Genomic DNA, 19,842 nt, shown 5'->3' with positions numbered 1-19,842 from the left:
TAGTGGCTGTATCACTTTATATTCCCACTAGCAATAGATAGGATTCCAGTTTTCCACATTCCTGATCAACAAACAACTATTTTTGATAGTAACGAATCTAATTGGTGTGAAGAGTAAACATTCTGAAGGAATGAAAAATCTGTTTTTCTGCCTCCTGAACCCTCTTTTCTCTCAAGCCTTGCCTGTGCTCATTTCTAGCTTTTCTACTTCATTATTTTCATTGTTGTCATTGAAGCTTCATTGCTTCAGACTGACATTTTTAGATTGAGAGACAGAAACAGAGGGAAAGATACCACAGTAGCAAAGTTTCCCCCAGTGCTGTAGGGGCTGGGCTCTGGGTTATGTGCATGACAAATGCATACTGTTCCAGGTGAGCTATTTTGACAACCCTCATCTCTGGTCTTTTCACCACTGCCACCACCCTCGCTCCTTAAGTTGCATGGCCGACATCTCCTCCCCACCCCAGGATGTCCTGGATCTGTGTCCAGTGAGTCTTTTCACTGCTCTTCTTTGTACTGCACAGTGCTCTGGATCCATAGTGCCTGCAGTGTTTGCTGAGTGACTGACCACCCTGTTTACCTCCTCTCCTTTCTCTGAAGGGTTGGGACACTGCCTGTGGGGCCTGTTGCTCTCTAGGAAGCTGGGGCCATCCTGCCATTTCTACTGTCTACCTCCGCCAGTGGTCAGCTTACTTGCTGGGGAAGCTCAAGGATGTCCTCCAGGCTCAATTTTGACTGGGGATAGCTCTGCCTACAGGTGCATGCTAAATGTTAGGTGCTAGTTGCTGGTCAGGTGAGTGTAACCATGGGTCTCCCTGCACTAGCTGATGGTTTAGAGGCTGAGTGCTGAGGGAGGAAAAAGGGGTGTGAGTTGAGCTTGTCACCAGCACTTCTGAGTCTTTGCATGTGTGGTTCTATTTCACTTGCAGCTTCATAGCCCTTCTCTGGGAGGCTGAAAAATCTTCAGTAAGTGGATGACACTTCTCTTCTAGTCCTCTGCTCCTCCTCTGTCATCAGACCATAATTCTTTCTAAGGTACAATAAATAGTCTTATTCTGAAGTCACCATATAGGAGGGTCTGTGATTCCCCTCATCCCTACTCATGTCTGGTCTCTTGACCCAGCCTTCCCTGTGGTTTTTTTCTATCATGTGCAGACTTGGTCTTGTAGGACAATAAGTATTGACTTATTGTATCTCTAGTTTTGAACTAGGCACTCTGTATTGTCACATATCCTTTTGAGGCAGATACTCTTTAGTCTCATTTTGAGGACTCAGATAGCTCATCTAATACATAGAGATTCAAACCACTGTGATTTAGTTCCAGAATCAGTATAAAAACCATGGTGTGCTAGGTAGGGAGGGAACTGTTTAGTGAGCTGGGTCATTAAGTGAAATATAACTGTGTGTGTGTGTGTGTGTGTGTGTGTGTGTGTGTTAGAGAGAATGAGACAGAGAGAGAATGAGAGTGTGTGTGTGTGATAGAGAATGAGACAGAGAGAGAATGAGACAGAGTGTGTGTGTGTGTGTGTGTGTGTGTGCGCCCACGCGTGTGAGGGGAAGAATGCGAGAGAGAAAAAAGTGGTTTGTTTCTCCCTGGGGTTCCCCAAGGATCATGGGGACCTGGTACCTCAAGACAGGGCTGATTCTTAGTCTTTTATTTTTTTTTTTTTTTAAGATTTTAAAAATATTTATTATTTATTTCCTTTTTGTTGCCCTTGTTTTTTATTGTTGTTGTAGTTATTATTGTTGATGTCATCGATTTTGGATAGGACAGAGAGAAATGGGGAGAGGAGGGGAAGACAGAGAGGGAGGAGACCTGTTTTACTGCTTGTGAAGCAACTCCCCTGAAGGTGGGGAGCTGGAGGCTCCAACTGGGATCCTCACATCGGTTCTTGCACTTTGCACCATGTGCGCTTAACCAGCTGCGCTACCACCCAACTCCCTGATTCTTAGTCTTAAGGCTATTTTTCTTTCTGTATATTTGCCCTTTTAGAGACCTTCCTTTCAGTGGAGTGAATGACTGTGAGCATTGCCTCCCATCCATCCTCCCTTGCTCATGCCTGGCTCTGCTGTCACCAAGGGCACTGGGCAGTGTCCAACTTTGTGGTCTTTACTGTGGCTGACAACTTCCTGGAATGGGATTCAGAGTTGGGGTGTGAGGTCCTGGTCAGAAGGAGGGACTTTAGACCTTGGGGGTCTCCACCTATGGATTACTAAGGGTGCTGCCATGAAACCTGTGCCATTTGGCCTTTGACAGGGACATGGGAAGCTGGATTAGGGGGATGAGGTTAGACTAGCCTTCCTTGGCACGAGGGTGGACACTCCCACTTACAGATGTGGAAACTGAGGCTGAGTACTAATGGATATTTTATTTATTTATTTGTTTATTTATTTATATTTATTTTCTCTTTTGTTGTTCTTATTTTTTTCCCCATTGTTGTAGTTATTATTGTTGTTGCCATCATTGGATAGGACAGAGAGAAATGGGTAGAGGAGGGGAGACAAAGAGGGGGAGAGAAAGTTAGACACCTGCTTCACCACCCGTGAAGTGACTCCCTTATAGATGGGGAGCCAGAGGCTCGAACCGGGATCCTTACGCCAGTCCTTGTGCTTTGCACCACATGCGCTTGACCCATTGTGCTACCGCCCGACTCCCTATTTATTTATTTATTTTAACAGAGCACTGCTCAGCTCTGGCATATGGTGATGCATGGAATTGAACCTGGGACTTCGGAGCCTCAGGCTTGACAGTCTCTTTGCATAACCATTATGCTACCTATCCCTACCTTTAATGTACTTTTCCATGGCCACTTTTGTTCATTAGGGGGAAGAGGCGCTCTCTGTGTGATTTAACTCTCTCGAGGAGCATCCCAGAGCAGCATGATCTTCATTCAGACATCTGACCTCTCCCTGGGCTCAGGGACATGGGGTTTATCTGCCCCTAAAAGATTTGGATCTGAAGGGACAACTGTGGGTCCTGCTTGTGGAGAGGTGACTACTTATTGGGCAGAGGATATCTCTGTAGACAAATGGGACACAGTGTACGAGGAGCTTTGCTTGGGGATGACAGCTGAGCTTGTGGGGCTGACCTGGAGTTTGACCTGGAGTTTCTTTCTTTAAAATTTTTCTTTCTTTTTTTTTTAAGATTTAAAAAAATTATTTATTTATTTCCTTTTTGTTGCCCTTGTTGTTTTTGTAATTATTATTGTTGTTAATGTTGTCATTTTTGGATAGGACAGAGAGAAATGGAGAGAGGAGGGGAAGACAGAGGGGGAGAGAAAGACACTTGCAGACCTGCTTCACTGTCTGTGAAGCAACTGCCCTGCAGGTGGTGGGGGCGAGCCAGGGGCTCGAACCAGGATCCTTAAGCTTGTCCTTACGCTTTGTGCCACGTGTGCTTAACCCGATGTGCTACCACCCGACTTCCAAAATTTTTATTTCTTTATCTCTTTTTATCAGAGCACTGCTCATCTCTGACTTATGGTGGTGCTGGGGATTGAACCTGGGACTTCAGAGCTTCAGGCATGAAAGTCCTTTTGCATAACCATTCTGCTGTCTTCCCAGGCCTCCTGGGAGATATTTAGAAGTGACCCTGACCCTCTCATTGTCTGATCTAGTCTGAGTGTGGTCTCCTTATTTATTTTTGCTGAGGGTGGAATCTCTAGGGTAGAGTTTGAGGTGAGGCTGTAGCCTCATCTCTGTGTTTCGCTCTGGCTCCACACTCAGCAGGGCTACCAGCTGAGCTCTGTGCCCATTGAAAAGACCCTGCCCTTTCTCTGGTTTCTTTCCAAACTCTCTGCCTGTCTTTCTCCCCAGCTAGGCCTCTTGAGTCTTCAGGGTCTGTCCCTGTTGGCGGCTGGAAGCCAGGGAAATGGAACAATCAACTTAGCTGTATCCACCTTGCAGAGTGTGGAGGGGCTGGAGATGGTGCACAGCACTCAGCTTTGCAGGACTGGCCTTTTCTGCCCTGGTGTCTCTGTGGCCCATGTTCTTGGCTCTGATTCTGGCTTTTGATTTCTTTTTTAAAAATTATTTCCTTTTTGCTGCCCTTGTTTTTATTATTGTTGTAGTTATTATTGTTGTTGATTTCATCGTTGTTGGATAGTACAGAGAGAAATGGTGAGAGGAGGAGAGAAAGGTAGACACCTGCAGACCTTCTTCACTGTCTGTGAAGTGACTTCCCTACAGGTGGAGAGCCAGGGGCTCGAACCAGGATCCTTACACTGGTCCTTATGCTAGTCTAGTGCCACCTCTCCCCATGCAATTCAGCCCCCCCCACACACACAAATGCATACACACACACTTCTGAAAAGGCTTATAAAACATTTCAAGCGGCCTGGGAGATGGTGCAGCAGGTAGATTACCTTACATACAAGCATGAGGTCCTGAGTTTGATCCCCAGCACTGCATATGCCAGAGTGATGGTTCTCTCTCTCTGTGTGTGTGTCTCTTATCACTAACAAATGAATAGATAGATCATTAAGAAACATTTTTAAGTTGTGCTTTTAGGGACTTTACACTTGTAGTTACAGAAGGGGGATGTGAGTCACAAGGACACTGCTGGGAGAGTAGTCTAGGTGCCAGGAAGGAAGGTAGGCCCTGAACAGCCCTGTCCCCACACTGGCCTGTGAGGCCAGAGTACACTGCTTTGGGAGCTCTACAGTATGAGGCCCTCTGGCTTGCCCCTATGATGAGCTTGGGGGTGCCTGACAGCTGTTGTCTTTGATGTTATGAGTAACCTCCCCTGCCCCAACTAGGTAGCATGGTCAGACTGAGTCAGGCTTGTAGGGTGGTCAGATGCGGGCTGTGGGGCTGTCTGAGTGGTATCAGGGTCAAGGTCCAATCTGCCACCAGAGAGAGCTGGGGCCTAGACTGAGGGTGGGGTCTGAGTTCAGGTGAAGACTGGGGCTTTTCTGTAATAGAAATAGGCCCTGTGAAAAGTGGTTGCTACTCTGAACTAGTCTCTGGGGGACTTTCCTTCCGTCTGTGAGGTGGCCCTGGTAGAGGTCACATGTTTTACCTGTGCCACATAATTTCATCCTCCCAGCAATCCTGGTGGGCAGCTGCCCTGCCCCCTCTTTGCAGACAGGGAGACCTAGAGACTAAAGGAGGCCCTCAGGCATCAAGTGGAGCTTAGCTCTGTCTTCTCCCCTAGGTCTTCAGGGTCCTGTCTTCTGACACCCTCCTGAGGTTTGCAGACTTGGCTCAGAAATCCTGCCTTTTTCACTTCCTGGCTGCTTAGGCCTCAGTCAGGGGGACTGGGGAGGGTCTGGCTGGGAGGAGTTGGGGTTCAGCCCTTCCCTGGGGTTGAAGGGTGGGAGGAGCTTCTTCCCCAGACACAGAGCCCCTTTGTCTAGGCCACTGTGCAAAGCAGCTGGTCTGGAATTTCTGCCCCCCCCCCACACTGTCTTTCTTTCTTTCTTTCTTTCTTTCTTTCTTTCTTTCCTCCTTCCTTTCTTTCTTCCTCCTTCTTCCCATTCCCTCTGTCTTTCCTTACTTTCTCCTTTTCTTCCTCCTCCTTTTTATTTTAATTAATGTTTTTTACATTTGAAGAATAATCACATTGTGGGGGGGGGGGTGGCAGCTTGAAAATCCAAATTCTTCCTCGGATCTGCCAAGCAGTCCTGAGTCTCCTAAGTCAGCCCCCAGCTTCCCTTTCCCTTCCTCTCTTCTAGTTAGAAGCCCACGGCAGAGCTTGATCCCTTCAGGGAAACTGAGGTAGGGTTATTGCTCTTGGGCATGATGGGAGGAGAGAATAGTAAAATCCCAAGGCTGGTTGGGTAGGTGAGGGGGCCCCCTGAGTCCTGGACAGGAGTAAACATGGGGCTCAGAGAAAGGCAGAAAGTCACTGGCTCAAAAGGGTGGGTCCACTCTGGAGTGGTCTATTGTGGGGTCTGCCCCCTGAGTACATAGGTGAGGAGGGCCAGACAACCTACCTGCCTAGGCAATTATTTTTCCTTCTGGGGTGATTCATTCTTCCTGGGTGACATGGAGGAAAGGACAGGGAGATGGATGTATTTGGGAGAAAGCCTGTATTCAGAGGGCAAGCAGAGACTTTGTGAGGGGTCACTCTGGGGTGTGTGTGTGTGTGTGTGTGTGTGTGTGTGTGTGTGTGTGTGTGTGTGTGTGTGATTTATTTGTTATTAGCAACTTGACATCAGTTTAAAGAATTATAGCATTTCAGGGGTATATCTTCACACCTATATATGTGTATGCACAACTCATGGTGTCACCACCAGAGTCCCTGTACCCTCTCCTCACCCTCCCTGTAAGGAGTCACTTTGGGAGGGTGTGGACCATCTCAGAAGCTGGTGTCTTGTGGCATTGCTTTGTTGTAGAGGCCACTGTAGGTAGGGAGTGACCTGGACATTGCCGGGTGAGCATGGAGGAAGGAGCACCCTGCACTGGGCACCCTCCCCTGTGGTTGACTCCTAGCTCTCCGTAGCACTTGCCATGGGAAGGAAACACAGGTCTCGCCTTGGACCTCAGCCCTGCTCAGTCATAGGCAATGGGGATTCCTGGAGAGAAAGAAGCCCATGCTTGGGGACAGGGTTGATGTATGGTGATGGCTGCAGAGCAGAGCAGAGTGTGTAAGATACTCACATTACTAGGATGTCTGTAGCTTCACGAAACATCATGGGATAGGCAGGCCTGAATATTGACTTGGTCACCACACAACTGTATAGTCACACGACTTCTGGACCACAGCATCTCACATATGCAGTCACACAATTGCAAGACCCACAGCATCTTCACAGCAGTTGTGTATGCTATGAGAACACAGGACTACCTTCTTTTTAAATCTGAGATGGGAGTCTATCTCTCTCTCTCTCCCCCATCTATTTATTTATTTTTTGATATCACTGGTTCTTCCCTGCTTCATGCCAAGTTTTTCAGATAAAAAAAGATAGAGACAGAGAGGGAAAGATACCACAGCACCTAAGCTTCCCCCAGTGCCATGGAGGCTGGACTCAAACTGGGTCAAGCACATGACTAGGTGAGTGATCCCGCTGCCTTGGACAGAGGGCATTTCTCATAGGCCTTCAGGTAGGTCACTGGGTTGGGTGACCAAGCCTTTGTTTAAAGTGGGGTATGTGAGTATGTGCATGTGAATGAGAATTAATTTAGATATCAGCTAGTTCCAGGTGGCCAAGGGTCTGTGTGCTGTGGCCTTCCCCATGTCTGGTGCACAGTAGGTACTGGATTTTTTTTAATTGGGGGGGGATTAATAGTTTACAGTAAATACAGTTATTGGTACATGTGTAAAATTTGTCAGTTTTTTTTTTTTTACAAAACACTCTCACCCTCAGCCTAGGTTCTCCTCTACCATCATGTAAAAGGACTTGAAAGCCCCCTCACCCCCAAGAGTCCTTTACTTTGGTGCAATACACCATTGGTACTGGATTTTACTCTCACTCTTAAGGCCAAGTTTTGACCATGCTTGTTTTTATGCTAGCATGATGCCGACCAGACTTCCCTGGACAGACAACCCCACCAATGTGTCCTGGAGCTCTGCTTCCCTAGAGCCCTGCCCCACTAGGGAAAGAGAGAGACAGGCTGGGAGTATGGATTGACCTGTCAACACCCATGTTCAGTGGGGAAGCAATTATAGAAGCCAGACCTTCCACCTTCTGCATCCCACAATGACCTTGGGTCCATACTCCCAGAGGGTTAAAGAATAGGAAAGCTATCAGGGGAGGGGATGAGATATGGAGTTCTGGTGGTGGGAATTGTGTGAAGTTGTACCCCTCTTATCCTGTGGTTTAGTCAATATTTCCTTTTTATAAATAAAAAATAAATAAAAAAGGTAGTGGGACTTGAGGAAGGTCTACAAATTCTCTCAGACTGTAGTTCTTTGGAGGAGGCAGGCCTGGTAGAACTGTGGGGGGTGGGAGGGAGTCAGTTTTTTAGAATGTAGGGTTAATAAGCTTTACCCAGATGCATAAGGGAGGGTCTTCCACTGAGTACCTCTTCAGCCTTTGGGCTGCTTGGCACTGTTGCAGTTTTTTTTTTGTTTGTTTTCTTTTTTTTTTTAATATTTATTTATTCCCTTTTGTTGCCCTTGTTTTATTGCTGTAGTTATTGTTGTTGTTATTGATGTCATTGTTGGGTAGGATAGAGAGAAATGGAGAGAGGAGGGGAAGACAGAAAGGGGAAGAGAAAGACAGACACACCTGCAGACCTACTTCACCGCCTGTGAAGCGATTCCCTTGCATGTGGGGAGCCAGGGACTCGAACCGGGATCCTTACTCCAGTCCTTGTGCTTTGCACCACCTACGCTTAACCCGCTTAACCCGCTGTGCTACCGCTGGCACTGTTGCAGTTTTAACTGCCTTGGGTGGGGGGTGGGGCTCATAAGAGATGCATGGAGTCCTCAGTTCCTGGTATTTCCAAGAGGGGTTCAGCTGGGTTAGATGTTGAAGGCCAGGACTTCTGAAAACACGGCTTATTATTTGACAACTAGATGGCAGTTCTTGAGGGTTCACTTGTGAGGGTGACAGAATCAAACTGGTGAGGATGTTTCGAAAAAGAGGGTGGGGAAGGGACAGGGAGACACTCTTGGCTGCAGGTGCCCATTCCCTGGATCTGGCCTCCTGGTCTTCATCTACTTTCTGTCAGCTGCCACAGGGCAGGCTCTTTCTAACTTCCTTCATTCTCCTTCCCTTACTGCCCTCCTTCCAGTTTGACTTCTTGGGCAGGTTCCAGGAGGACTGTGCTGGTTCTGGGCAGAGGGGGAGACCAGAGAAGTGGGGGCAGGGGTGGGCAGCAGCAGAGTGGGGCATTTTGGATGGTCATGGGACCTCATGCTGGGTCCAGCTTGATTTCTTAAAGCTGCCAGGCGTGGTTTGCTTGGGGACACAGGGACTCCAGACTCCCACCCCCATTTTGCCATGGAAGCAGGAGCAAGAAGGCAAATGTCTGTTGTCCTCCCCCCACCTCCCGCACCCCCCAGCTGGCTGAGCCAGCACTTTTTTTCCCTCTCCTTTATCTGCTTGCAAAGTACAGGGTGTTCTGTTTCTCCTGTGCATACAGATCAAGGAACGGATGTTATTTATTTCTTTCCCGAAGTCAGCCGAGAGAAAGACAGAACAAGCAGGCACTGAGAAGTGCTAAGTGATTCTCCTTCCTCAGCAAGAAGTTTTTCTCATGAAGATTAAGAAAGAATTTGAAAGGAAAAGAGGACACAAACCAACATAAAACAAGTTTCTTCCTCCCCCTGCCTCTCCAGATAGCAGCACCCAAAAGTCCAGGTCACCATGTAGTTGGGACACATAGTAGGTGTTCTGCATGGCTTTTTCTCTCCCTTTCAGTTTGGACCCCAGGGTATTGGGCTCCATGAGTTAGTAAGGGGTGGGGGTGGGGGCGCACAGGGCAGGTTCCATATCTGTCTACCCTCTATAAACAGTGTTGGGCCTAGGGGCGTTCTCTGCAGTCCCCTTGGGAGTAAGGCTTGCAGAGGGACAGGACTGAGATTAGCTGGGAGGAGCAGCTAGCTGCCGGCCTCACCTGGCCTTCCTGCCTGGACACCCTGTGTGTGAATATCCATCTGAGTTCAGGAGCTCTAACTGTTCGTGATCTACCCCTCCCATCCCCAAGTTGTGAACTTGGGGTTCTGTGCTCATTTTAAAATTCAACTGCCCCATGGCATCTCCCCCCCCGCCCCATGCACTCAGGAAGCCTGCTCACAGTCTGGCTCTGTTACTTTCCAAATCACTTGTACATTTGTGAAAATGAAGACAGTCTTGTGACATCCACAGGCCTTATTAGACTGTCATAACAATGTAGCGAGGACAAGCTGGCCACGTTGGAGAGAAGGAAGCGAGTCTGGGAAGCCAGGAAGGAAGTCCAGGTAGCTGGCTGAGAGCCTACCAGCCCCTAGCACTCTTCCCCCTGAACTGCTTGCCAAGGCAGGGCCTGTCTGGGCCCAGGCTTTTCAAAGTGGTGCCCAGGGAGCCTGGGTGGGTGGAGAAATCTGTGATGAGACAGCATGTGCCCATTTCATACCGGTCTTAACCTGTAGGAGCTTTTGAGAAGGGGTCTCTCACCAGACCAGTAAGGTTTGAGAACCACTGCAGTGACCCTACAACTTTACTGTCAAAAAAGGGTTGTTGATCACAGCCAGAGGACATGGGGCTGCAGCATCCACTGTCCTTGCGGGCTGGTGGGGGTGGTGGTGGAGGATTGTTGGGGTTTTCTGGGTTGTGGTGGCATCAGTATTATAAGCAAATCCCAAGCACATTTTTACAAACCTGACTCAAGTTCCCATGTTGTTTCACAGCCACCGGGACCCTTCATTTACCACCCTGGCCTTGGTGCAGACAGCCACACCCTCACCTCTAAATTTAGCCTCCCAGAAGGAGAGCCTGGGGGAGGGAAGGCGGGCAGACAGGTGGAGGGGGAGGGAAGGAAAGGTCTGATTTACTCTGTAACCCCCAGGAAAAAAGACCTTATGTCCATGGGGAGTGGGGAGTGATGGTTGGGTATTGGGCTTAAAGGACAGGAGAAAGAATGGGGAGACTGGACCCTGGCTCTCCTGGAAGGGAGTGTGGGCTGGGGCCTGAGCTGGTAGATGCTGCCTCTAAACCCCTGTGAGACTGACTGTGAGAGGCCCTGGGCCTCTGGCGCCCTCTTCCTACCCTTCGAGGAACTGATCTTGTGAATTCCCCCTTATCCCACCTGGGTTGGTCAGGGTTTGGAGTCAGGAGTAACGTACCCTGCCAGCCGGAGTGGGTGGGTGCAGGAGTGACCAGCTTCTGAGCCTTTTATGAAACCAGTGGTACCAAGGGAGTGTTAGATGAAATTGTTCTGGTGGGAATCACATTTTAGAGTGAAGAAGGGTCTTTGCAGCTTTTACTTAGTTATCTTTAATAGGGAGGCAAGAATAAAGATTATAATTGTTAGTGAGATAGACACAGACACACCGACAGGCACAAACTCAAATGTTCAACTCAGTGGGTACTTATTGCACTTTGTTTTAAATCAAAGTTCTTTTTAAAATTTTAAATTGTCTTTATTTATTTATTGGATAGAGAAAGACAGAAATTGAGAGGGAAAGTGGACATAGAGAGATAGAGAGATACCTGCAGCACTGCTTCACCTCTTGCAAAGCTTTTCCCCTGCAGGTGGGAGCCAGGGGCTCAAACTCAGATCCTTGCACATTATAACATCTGCACCTGGCCTTGAGAGTCCAATTCACTGTTCCATCTCCTGAGCCACTGCTGTGGATATTCGTTAGTGTGTCTATTTGGTAGAAGATGCCCAGTTTCTCAGGGATGCATTCACTGAGGTGGGATTGCTTTGTCATGGGAAGGGATATGCTCAGCCATGTTGGGTACAGGTGACAGTTTTTGTATGTCTCCTCTGCTGCCTGACACCTTTCCCAACCACACTTACTCCCCTGTTAGGTCATGGATACTATTGAAGCCTGCAACTTCTGCCACTGAAATCTCAGCAAAGACATCTTGTGTGAGGGAAGGGGCTGGGACAGGGTCAGAGGTGTTAGCCCCTGGTCCTCCCAGCCATACAGAGGGCTTCAAATCCCATTGGTCACTCTGAAAATAGAAATGTAGCCTCTCTCCATTCTGGGGCCAGACTCAGGGACCCTCTTGGCCTCCCAGAGATCAGCTCACTAGCCTGGCATCTGTGAATGAACTGACTTAGTGTAACTGTCAATTTGATGTCTAGCCTCTGGTGCCACAGGTCATCATAGGCCTCTGTTTCCTGGGCTCCTTGCTGCTTTGTGGTGATTTAGGAGCTGGGTGGCTGAGGAAAGCAGGCAGAGACCCACCAGGAATAGCAGAGGCTCATCTGGTACCAGCCTCGTGGCACTTTCTGGGGTGGAGGGCAGGACTATGTCCTGCCCACAAAATTGCTACCTCACTGAAGCTGTGGAGACTAGCAGAGAGCCACGGGACAAGAGTGACGGGCAACAGAGAGAGGAAGAGAGTCAGGGAAGAGCCAGTCAGGCAAGGGAGGGAGAGCAGGTGGTCTGGTGCTCATATGCTGGGGTCCGTGTGAATATCCTGAAGTTAGTGCAGGCATTCTTGGACCTGAGCAAGTCAGGGGTCAGTGAGAGCTTCCTGGGATCTGTGTGAGCACCCTGGGGTCTCTGTGAATGTCCTGGGTTACAGTGAGTGCTCCTGAGTTTTTGTGAGCATCCTGGGAACAGTGTGCCCTAGGTAACTGCAGCCATACGGAGCAAAGCTAGTCCAGAATCTGCAAAACCACTCATCCCTTTCTTGGGTATCTCTGTGTCAGCCTTGGGCAAGAGATAATGCTGAGCAGGTTTGGGATGGGACTCACTGATAGATTTCAGGGGCTCTCAGCTCTCCTTCTTGCCTGGGGTGGGGGTCTAGGTCTAGGTCCAGGTCTGGGAGGGGGTGAGAGTCCCCCTTGCCTTTTGGTCCCTCATGAGGGTGGGGGCTGTGAGCATCCCTTCCTGGGGTGGGTGGGCAGTGATAGCAGAGCAGTTAACCGTGACCCCCTCCCCCCAGGTTCCTAGGAGGTGAGTGCGGACGGCATGCAAAGTTGTGAATCCAGTGTGGACAGTGCAGATGACCCTCTCAGTCGTGGCCTGCGGAGAAGGGGACAGCCTCGTGTGGTGGTGATCGGCGCCGGCTTGGCTGGTCTGGCTGCAGCCAAAGCACTTCTGGAGCAGGGCTTCACGGATGTCACTGTTCTCGAGGCTTCCAGCCGCATTGGAGGCCGGGTTGAGAGCGTGAAACTCGGTGAGTACTGTCCCCCAAGGTCACTTGGTGCTCTACCAATGTTTTTACTTTTCCTAGCCTTCTATGGGGCGAGTGTTTTATTATGCATGATTCCTGGGTATTTTCCATAAGCTCCCTTTCCCCCCCATCTCTAGCAGCCTTCTGAGGTGGGCAGGTTGAGGATCTTGCCTCTGTCTGGGCAGCATGGCCTAGGGTTCAAAGTGTTTAGGAGGAAGGGGACACCCAGGAATAAATCTTGGCAGTTACTGGCTCACAAGAAGGGAACTTCTGCTAGTTTCTGTTAGTCATTCCCTTTTGAGTGTGAATTAGTGCATTGAGTTTGAGAGCTAGCCCTGGGATAACACGAGTTCAGGTTGGAGGGGGTGGAAGGGGATTTTGGGTCTGCTTTTTTTTGGGGTGGGGGTGGGGGTGAATTAGAATTGTCTTGTATGAGGACCTGTTCAGACTGCAGAGTAATAATGAGTGGAGCTCTGCAGAAAGCAGGCAGGGGAGAGACTTCCCTTGGGCTGTGCAGGTCTGCCAGAGACTCTAGCCTCACATGCAGCAAAAAGGCCAAGGCTTCCCAGCCCAGGGCTCTGACTAGTCAGTCCATGGTGGAAGGACCAAGGAGATGGCCCAGTGGGGACACACATGGTAGCCTGGATGTAGCGGGCTGCATTGGCCTTCCACAGAGTGTTGTGTCTGTTTCCATATGGGACAGCAAGGCTAACTAGGCCTGTGCTCCCTCTTTGCTGAACAAGGAAACTAACTCAGAGAAGTAATGCTCAGACTTAGAGCAAACAGGGGTTTGGGAACCTTCCCTTCACTTTCAGAAACTTGGATCACTTTAAAATCTTCCCATAGAGGGACCAGAGACTATCCTTCCGTTTTTGTGCCATGTACGCTTAACCTGCTGTGCTACCACTTGGCCCCCCCCCCCCCTTTCTGGTAATATTTTTTAAAGGAATTTACCTAATGAGAAAGAGAGAAGTGAGGGGCCCGGGTGGTGGCACACCTGGTTGACTGCACATGTTACAGTACACAAGGACCTTGGTTTGAGCTCCCAGTCCCCACTGGCAAGGAGGAAGCTTCATGAGTGGTGAAGCAGGGCTCAGGTATCTCTCTGTCTCTCTTCCTCTCTACCTCTCCCTCCTTTCTCTCTACCTTTCCCTCCCCCCTCAATTTCTGATTGTCTCTATCCAATAAATAAAGATAATATATATATATATATATATATATTTTTTTTTTTTTAAAGAGAGAGAAGTGAGCACATGCAGCATAACTCTGGTCATATGTTTTACCAGGGGTTGAACTTGGGCTTTCTGGTTTGCAAAGCATGTGCTCTACTTGGTAAGCCAGCTCCCCGGCTGCTCTTGAGTCTTGATATGACTTTTGGGGTCTGAAATAGAAGCAGATAGTGGCTGTGTCTCGGTGGTAGATGACAGCTGAGATGTGTCCCGCCACAAGGCAGTGCGGCAGGGGAGACAGAGCTGCAGCTAGTTGGGGTGATGCCTTTCTCAGCATGAGGGGGTGGGTGGCGGCTCAGCTGGGTCTCAGGTGACAGTGGGAATGTGGTGAGTGGTGAGGAGAAAGAGGAGGACCAATCTCTGTGGAGTGATGTATGTGTTTTAGAAGATCAGGCAGGCAATTCTGGAAGGGAGCTGACATGTCCAGGCATGTGTGTGTGTGTGGTGTGTGGTGTGTGTGTGCGTGTGCAGACATGGCTCTGGGAGCCCAGGCTGTAGCCAGACCTGCTTCAGTGTGGGGTGGCTCCCAGAGGTGAGAGCAGGGGCTACTGGTCAGAGGCTCCATTGACACTAGGTAGATGTGAAGGTGGTTCTTGGCACCCTGTGGCTGCCAGGGTGTGGGAAAGATAACAAGCAGAGGAGGGGTATGTGGGAGATGGCAGGAGACACCCTCAGCTGGGGCTGCTCTGGGCTGCCCTGCTTTCTAACAGCCTGGTGGGGTGGGGTGGGGCATGACCCAACTGCTGACCACAAAGTGCTCACTTCATCCTTGCTTTTGCTGTGTGTCTGGAGCCAGGAAGGGTGCCCTGTGCCTGGACATCACTGCCCAGTGGCTGTATGACTCAACATGCCCTGCTGTACCCTGGGGAGGCTCCAGGCTCCAGGTGCTGGTCCTCTTGAGAATTCAAATCAGGTGTGGCATTTTGGGGACAGGGAAACCTGAGGTTGTACAGAAGGATTCATAATAAATGCCCCTTCAGGCCCACCAGGAAACCACTGGAGTCAGGGTGCTGGATCTTCTCCCTTTTGGGACCCTTCAGTCTGGCCACTTTTCCTAGATGAAGGGACCTACTAATTCCAGCCTCCTTTTGCAGAGAGACCAGAAAATGCTGTCTTATTGGCAGTGGTGTGAGGTCAGTGTGTGTGAGGTCAGTGTGTGTGTGTGTGTGTGTGTGTTGTGTATGTGTGTTTTCCCTCTGTTGGCACATATATGCATCCAAGACTGTTTTTAGTAACTGGTGGTTGAATTAGAAGTGGTTCAGGGGGGAGTTGGGTGGCAGTGCAGTGGGTTAAGCGCGTGTGGTGCAAAGTGCAAGGACCGGCATAAGGATCCCGGTTCAAGCCCCCGGCTCCCCACCTGCAGGGGAGTCGCTTCACAAGCAGTGAAGCAGGTCTGCAGGCATCTATCGTTCTCTCCCCCTCTGTCTTCCCCATCTCTCTCCTTTTCTCTCTGTCCTATCCAACAACGACGACATCAACAACAACTACAACAATAAAACAACAAGGGCAACAAAAAGGGAATAAATTAAATAAATAAATATTTAAAAAAGAAGAAGTGGTTCAGGAAAAGGAATTTACAAAAAAGATGAATTCCCAGTTCTCAGAGTGAAAAGTTCCCAGAGTGAAAAGTCTGTTACATTGCAGCAGTTAGCTATTGCTGTATAACAAACCATCCTCAATATGTATTAGTTAGGTAGTTAGTTTTTTTTGCCACCAGTGTTATCTCTAGGGCTCAGTGTCTGCATGACGAATCCACAGGACTGGGTGGGCATTCTCCCCTGCCCTTTTGCTTTTATTTGATAGGACAGAGAAAAATGGGGAAGGGGATAGATAGAGAGCAGGAGAAAGAGAGTCACCTGCAGTACTGCTTTACCACTCCTGAAGCTTCCCTCCTGCAGGTGGGGACCTGGAGCTTGCACTCGGGTCCTTGCACATGATAATGTGTGTGCTTAACGGAGTGTACCGGTTTCTGTCCATGGTGGTCACAGTCTAATGAGGTGAGGGTAGAAGCTGCAAGGCTTCCTGAGGCTTAGGTCTACCTACACCAGAAAGGACTTCTCCAGCACCAGTAGAGTGACTTTGAGTTCAGTTCAGTTCTGACATTGTCTACCCAGAGAAGATACCAGGTTTCATAGGTTAAAGACCACCACCCTCTTGGAGTGCTGGTCACAAGCACAGGCTGCTACCTGAGCTTCTGACCAACCACTGATGGACCCCATAACCCCCTTCTTAGGTGTCCCACTAAAAGTTCCAATTATTATCTGTGCTTCTGATTGACTGGCTATAAGTTAGATATTCCCAGGACATATTCTTCAGGTTCAATTAATTTGCTAGATCAGCACACAGAATCCAGAAAACTAATTTACTCATTAGATAACTTACTTATTTATTTATTTGTTTGTTTATTTAATAGAGGCAGAGGCAAAGAGAGAGTGAAAGATCACAGCTGTAGGGACCAGGCTCACACACATGGCAAAGCAGCACATTATCCAAGTGAGCTATTTCACCAAACCTAGATCACTGACTTATTTACTATAAAGGGCACTAGAGGGCAGGATACAAACCAATAGTCTAGTGGAAAGGATGCAGAGGGCGAGGCATGGGGAAAAGGCATGGGGTTTCCATGTACTCTCTTGGGTTGTCATCCTCCCCCAAATTGTCATATGTTCACCAGTTTGGAAACTCATGAAATCCTTCCACTTGGGTTTTTATGGAAGTTTTTTTATACTGGCACGGCTGATTTATTCATTGGTCAAAGTTGGGTGAGCTCAATCTCTAGCTCCTCTCCCTTCCCTAGAGGGCAGGAGATTGGGACTGGATGTTCTAATCCTCTAGTCACACAAGTGGTTCTCCTGGCAACCAGTCTCCACCTGCAGACATTTCTCCCAAATTCACTTCATTCATCTAACAAGAGATACCTTTAGCACTTTTAACACTTAGGAAATTCCAAGGCTTTGGGGAATTTTGATCCAGTGAACGGAAACAAGCTATGTATGAGCAATATATCTCGGTCATCAGAATAACCAACTACATGTGTTTGTATTTCCTATAATTGCAGCACCACAGTGCCATATGTGGTTTCTATTGGGACCTATTTACTACTAGGACCTTCTCACTGTTGGGACTTTGGTTGGTTCCCAGAGAGTCTCTAATACCCTTTTGCTCTATTATGGGAAGGGGGAGCATTTTCTTGGAGGAAAGAGGGTGAGGCAGTGTACCTGCCCCCTCTGAAGAAGGCTTTGCCCCTCTGAAGGGCCTATTGTTGTCACCATCAGGACACGCCACCTTTGAACTGGGAGCCACCTGGATCCATGGCTCCCATGGGAACCCCATCTATCATCTAGCAGAAACCAATGGCCTCTTGGAAGAGACAACTGATGGGGAGCGCAGCGTGGGCCGCATCAGCCTCTACTCCAAGAATGGCGTGGCCTGCTACCTCACCAACCGTGGTTGCAGGATCCCCAAGGACGTGGTTGAGGAATTCAGCGATTTATACAACGAGGTGAGGGCTTAGAGGGCTGCTGCATCAGGGGTGTAGGGGTGTGTGTGTGGGGGGTGTGTGGGGGTGTGTGGGGGGGGTGGGGGTGGGGCACTGCATCCCCTTCAGTGTGGAGGGAATAGGGCAACTTGATAGGGTCTTCTGAGATCCTGGTTGTCTTTGCACACTCTTTGGGGCTGGCATTTGGGAAAGCAAGACAATTTGAGGGTAGACTAAGGATGATCAGTGGAGAAGTACTAAGTAAGAGATTATTCCTGTTATTATTATTTATTATTGTTTTGCCACCAGAGTTATCACTTGGGTTTGGTGTCTGCACAATGAACCTACTGTTCCTTGTGGTCACTTTTTCCCCATTTATTTACTTATTTATTATTTAATTTTATTGATTAGATAGAAATTGAGAGGGAAGAGGAAGAGAGGAGGGAGGGAGGGGGAGGGGGGGAAATTATTTATAGCACTGCTTCACTTGACTCATGAATATTCCCCTCTGCAGGTTTGGACTAGGGGTTTGAACCCAGATCCTTCCTTGCACATGGTAATGTGTATACTCTACTGGCTGTGCCACCAGTACAAGATTATTAATATTTGTGATTGTAGGTAGGCCTGTGGTTATGTGGTGGCAATATTGTTTTCTGGATATTTATAGAGAATAATTAAAAAACAAACAAAAAACCAAAATTTGAAAGACCTGAAAGTCTTCTGCATAACCATTATGCTGTCTCCTGACTATTTATTTATTTATATTTTATTATTTGTGAGAGATGGGAGTTGAATTTGGGAATCTTATATCTGAAAGCCCAATGCTCACCACTCATTGCGCTCTCTTTAGGCATATTGCTTTGAACTCTTAACCTTCTATACTTTCTGAAATGAAGAATAAATTACTCTTCATTTCCTCTCAAGAGTACCTGCTTTTCTCTCTTCCTTGGCAACTTTCATTTGATTACTATTGATATTTATTTCAACATTTATTTATCCCTTCAAGCTGGCAAGGTGTTATCTAGATAGGGGACAGCTGTAGAGTAGGGGAAATAAATGTTCCAGACTGAGGAGATAGCAATGGTCTGTTTAAATCCTCAGGAGTTCAAACTGAGAAAAGAGGAAAGAAAAAAAGGAAAAAGGACAAGTTCTTAAAGGGGTAGGTCTCCCTCCTTAAAGGTTTTATATGTAAAACAAACAAACAAACAAACTAGGGAATGGCTGACAGGTTAGGAAGGCAAGAACTGGAGAACACAAAAATGCTCCTTACCCAGAAATACCTCCCTCTACCCATCTAAAGCCTAGAAATCCCCTAGTGGAACCAAGTATTTACTCTAACTTAATTTTAATTGTTATAGGTATCTAGCAGCTACTCTTGTTGGATAACGTAGCTTTCAACTATTTCCTTTTTAATGCCTTATCGTACTGGCTGGTATCTTCAGTATAGTGTTAGATAGCAATGGCAGTGATGCACATCCTTGTCTTATTCAGCTTTTTAAAAGAAAGTTTAAAAGAATGTTAATATTTTTAGTGTCTGTAAGTGGTGTTCTGAACAATCAAGGTAACATGTAGGCCCTGCCCTCTTAACACTTGTGATGCATAGTCTAGTGACCCTTTCCTTTAAGTCACTAAATTGGCCAACAAATACCCATTGTAAATTTTCTTTGATTCTAAGGCATGAGGTAGGAAAAATGACCATTACTCTGGGGTAGTTCCTGCTCAATGGAGTGTGGGGCACATTTTGTGCCTTGTGTATGTTGTGTGTTTTTTATGATGTTGTGTGTTTGCACTCATGTGAAAAGAGACCGAATTAAAAATATATATATTTTTAATTTTTCTTTATTTATTTCATAGGAGAGAGAGAGAAATTGAGAGGGGGAGGGGAAATAGAGACATCTGCAGTATTGCTTCACTGCTAGTGAAGTGCACCCAACCCATTTCCAAAAGACTGAATTTTAGCGAGAAAATAAGAACTCTTTTATATTTATTTGTTTGTTTATTATTGGGTAGAGACAGAGATAAATTGAGAGGAGTAGGGAGATAGAGGGGGAAAGAGATAGAGAGACACTTTCAGCCCTGCTTTGACACTCCTGAAGCTTTCCCCCTGTATGTGGGGACCAGGAGCTTGAACCTGGGTCCTTGCACACTGTAATGGGTGTGCTTAACCAGATGTACCACTTGCCTGATCCCCAAAACAAGAACTCTTTAGACAGTGTTCTCCAAACTAGATTTCCCCTGCCTGCTGAAATCAGTCATGCCCATACCTTCTAGCATGAGTCCCTCCTGAGAATGACTTTCAGGGCCCATGACTTACTTGTTCAGTGAACTGTCCTTAAGAGTAATTTGTCATCAACTTTTGCTCATGAGATTGATTTTTGAAAGCCCAGAGTATGAGCATGGAAAAGCACAGA

General features: G+C 47.9%; 1 protein-coding gene across 4 annotated transcripts in view; it reads left to right on the top strand.

Moving 5' to 3' along the window:
- SMOX (spermine oxidase) overlaps nt 1-19,842 on the top strand; it is a 41,449-nt gene that overhangs the window by 14,742 nt on the left and 6,865 nt on the right. For all 4 annotated transcript variants that reach the window (XM_060186909.1, XM_060186891.1, XM_007539552.3 and 1 more), the window contains exons 2-3: nt 12,494-12,727; nt 17,229-17,455. In XM_060186909.1, coding sequence (XP_060042892.1) covers nt 12,520-12,727; nt 17,229-17,455 — 435 coding nt within the window. In that variant the 5' untranslated portion in view covers nt 12,494-12,519. The remainder of the gene's footprint in view (nt 1-12,493; nt 12,728-17,228; nt 17,456-19,842) is intronic.

The sequence above is a fragment of the Erinaceus europaeus genome, chromosome 1 (assembly GCF_950295315.1).
Source record: "Erinaceus europaeus chromosome 1, mEriEur2.1, whole genome shotgun sequence".
Lineage (NCBI taxonomy): Eukaryota > Metazoa > Chordata > Mammalia > Eulipotyphla > Erinaceidae > Erinaceus > Erinaceus europaeus.
The sequence above is the reverse complement of the archived record's forward strand: the minus strand, read 5'-3'. Positions and strand labels throughout refer to the sequence as shown.